The sequence below is a fragment of the Gracilinanus agilis genome, chromosome 3 (genome assembly GCF_016433145.1).
Source record: "Gracilinanus agilis isolate LMUSP501 chromosome 3, AgileGrace, whole genome shotgun sequence".
Classification (NCBI taxonomy): Eukaryota; Metazoa; Chordata; class Mammalia; order Didelphimorphia; family Didelphidae; genus Gracilinanus; species Gracilinanus agilis.
The window spans coordinates 5,525,913-5,527,949 of record NC_058132.1 but is presented as its reverse complement, the minus strand read 5'-3'; the positions used below and the strand labels follow the sequence as shown (position 1 = coordinate 5,527,949).

At 44.5% G+C, this 2,037-nt stretch overlaps 1 protein-coding gene across 1 annotated transcript; it reads left to right on the top strand.

The window, feature by feature from the left end:
* Positions 1 to 507: 507 nt before the first annotated feature.
* LOC123239525 (vomeronasal type-1 receptor 4-like) lies at positions 508 to 1,542 on the top strand. Its single transcript, XM_044666804.1, has one exon. It carries the CDS (start codon positions 508 to 510, stop codon positions 1,540 to 1,542), a length of 1,035 nt encoding a protein of 344 aa, XP_044522739.1.
* Positions 1,543 to 2,037: the final 495 nt, after the last annotated feature.

The window sequence follows — 2,037 nt, the reverse complement described above, 5'->3', positions numbered from 1 at the left end:
AGAGTAAATAGAGTTTCACTTCCATCTTTGTGTCCCCCAGTGCTTAGCTCAATCCCTACACATAATAGGTACTTAAGAGATGTTCCTTAATTCATTAATATTGATTGGTTCAACATGAAGGATTAGAAATATGGTTTCAAACCATCTTGTGGATTTGGTTTGATCATCCTGACACCATAAGTGTCTCACCTGACATTGATCAATCGTGGAAAGCCTCCTTCTGTGGCAGGACTATATTTTTAGGGCTAATTATTTGAATATTTCATGAATTATTACTTAAAATAAAAGTGGTCTAAAGAACAGCATCCCATCCTTAATAACAATGTCTCTGCCCTGTAGACCAAAATCAAGTGTGAGAATTTGTCTGTAAGACTAGATGAAAATATTGTCAACAGTTATTTGCTAGGTGGGATTCAGGGAAAAGTACTGACAAATAATACCCACTTGTCCTTTTATATAGGTCCCTCTGCCTCCGATGACAACTCTTCTCCCAATGATAAATCTAGTATGATATCTAAAGACATAATCCTGAGTATTGCCTTCTTCTCCCAGACAGGAATTGGGGTCCTAGGAAATTCTTTCCTTATTTGTCTCTTCGCCTTCATGTTTCTCAAAGGACAGAGAATGAGACCTATAGACACTATTGTCATCCAACTGCTCTTGGCTAACTGTTTGGCGCTTCTCTCAAAGGGTATCCCTCAGACCATGGTGGCTTTGGGTCTGATGGATTTCCTGGATGAAATTGGCTGTAAGATTGTTTTCTATCTTCATAAAGTAGCTCGGGACCTTTCCCTCAGCATGACCTGCCTCCTGAGTGGCTTTCAGGCCATCACCATCAGCCCCAGCAACTCCAATTGGGCAGACCTTAAATCCAGAGCCCCCCAATACCTCTGTCCCTTTAGTTTCTTCTCTTGGATTTTTCACCTGATTTTTTGCAGCTATGTTCCTTGGGGAATTCAGGGACCAAAATCTACCAGAAATAGCACTAGACCGATACAGCATAATGGGTATTGTTCTCACCCAATTCCTGTTGGATTTTATTCCTCCTTATTTACAATCATCCTCTCATTTCCCGATGCTATGTATTTGGGACTCATGGTCTCTGCCAGTGGCTACATGGTGTTCCTTCTCCATAGGCATCACAAGCAAGTTCAGCACCTCCGTATTAGCCGCCTGTCCCCCAGAGCATCTGCTGAGAGCCGGGCCACCCAAACTGTTCTACAGTTGGTGAGCACCTTTGTTTGCTCTTACTCACTCAACTGCATCTTGGCAGCTTGCATGGCCTTCAGGGAGTGCCCGCCCTGGGCGATGCCCACCTCTGCCTTCCTGGCTTCCTGTTTCCCAACCATCAGTCCCTACGTGCTGATTGGCAGCGACTCCCGAGTCCTCAGCTGCTGCTACGCAGTTTGTGGGAGGAAAAAGCTGTTTTCTGACACAAACAACAGAGTGAGGTCCTCTGCCCGGGACGATCCTGGGAACGTTTCCACCCAAGTAAAGGAATCTCCACATCTGAAGAGGCCTGGGTCTGACCCTAAATATTAGCATGAGCTTCCATTTCATTTCTCATTCATTCTTGGAATCAGGTTGAGAATATTAATATCAGAATGAGAGAGTGACCCCCCTCCCCCCCCCATGGCTCTTGGGACTTTACTTCCTCCTGTTGTCTAGAGGATCCTGGAATACCCATTGTAGGGTCCTGTTCACAGAAACTGAAAAAAAGAGAAAAGGACTGACATGCACAACATTCATTCTCTCCTCTCTGCACCCAAAGTGGAAACTCTCCGAGTGTCCTTTGGGTTTGACTAAAGAAACGGTCGTCTATTATTGTCATGGAAAAGCAGCACCTCATATAAGAAGTGGTAAAATGTGTATCTTAAGAGGAGACACGGAAGACCGCCATGGACTAACCAGAGGGATTGTGAGCAGAACTGGAGGAAGAAGTTGTGCCATGATAAGAACATCAGTGAGAAATGTAGTCTGAGAGACTGAAAACTGATCACAAATCCAGAGACTCAACAGCAAATGTGCCACTTACCT

Coding starts and splice junctions, on each gene's coding strand:
- LOC123239525 (XM_044666804.1), top strand. CDS start 508: ATGATATCTAAAGACATAATCCTGAGTATTGCCTTCTTCTCCCAGACA.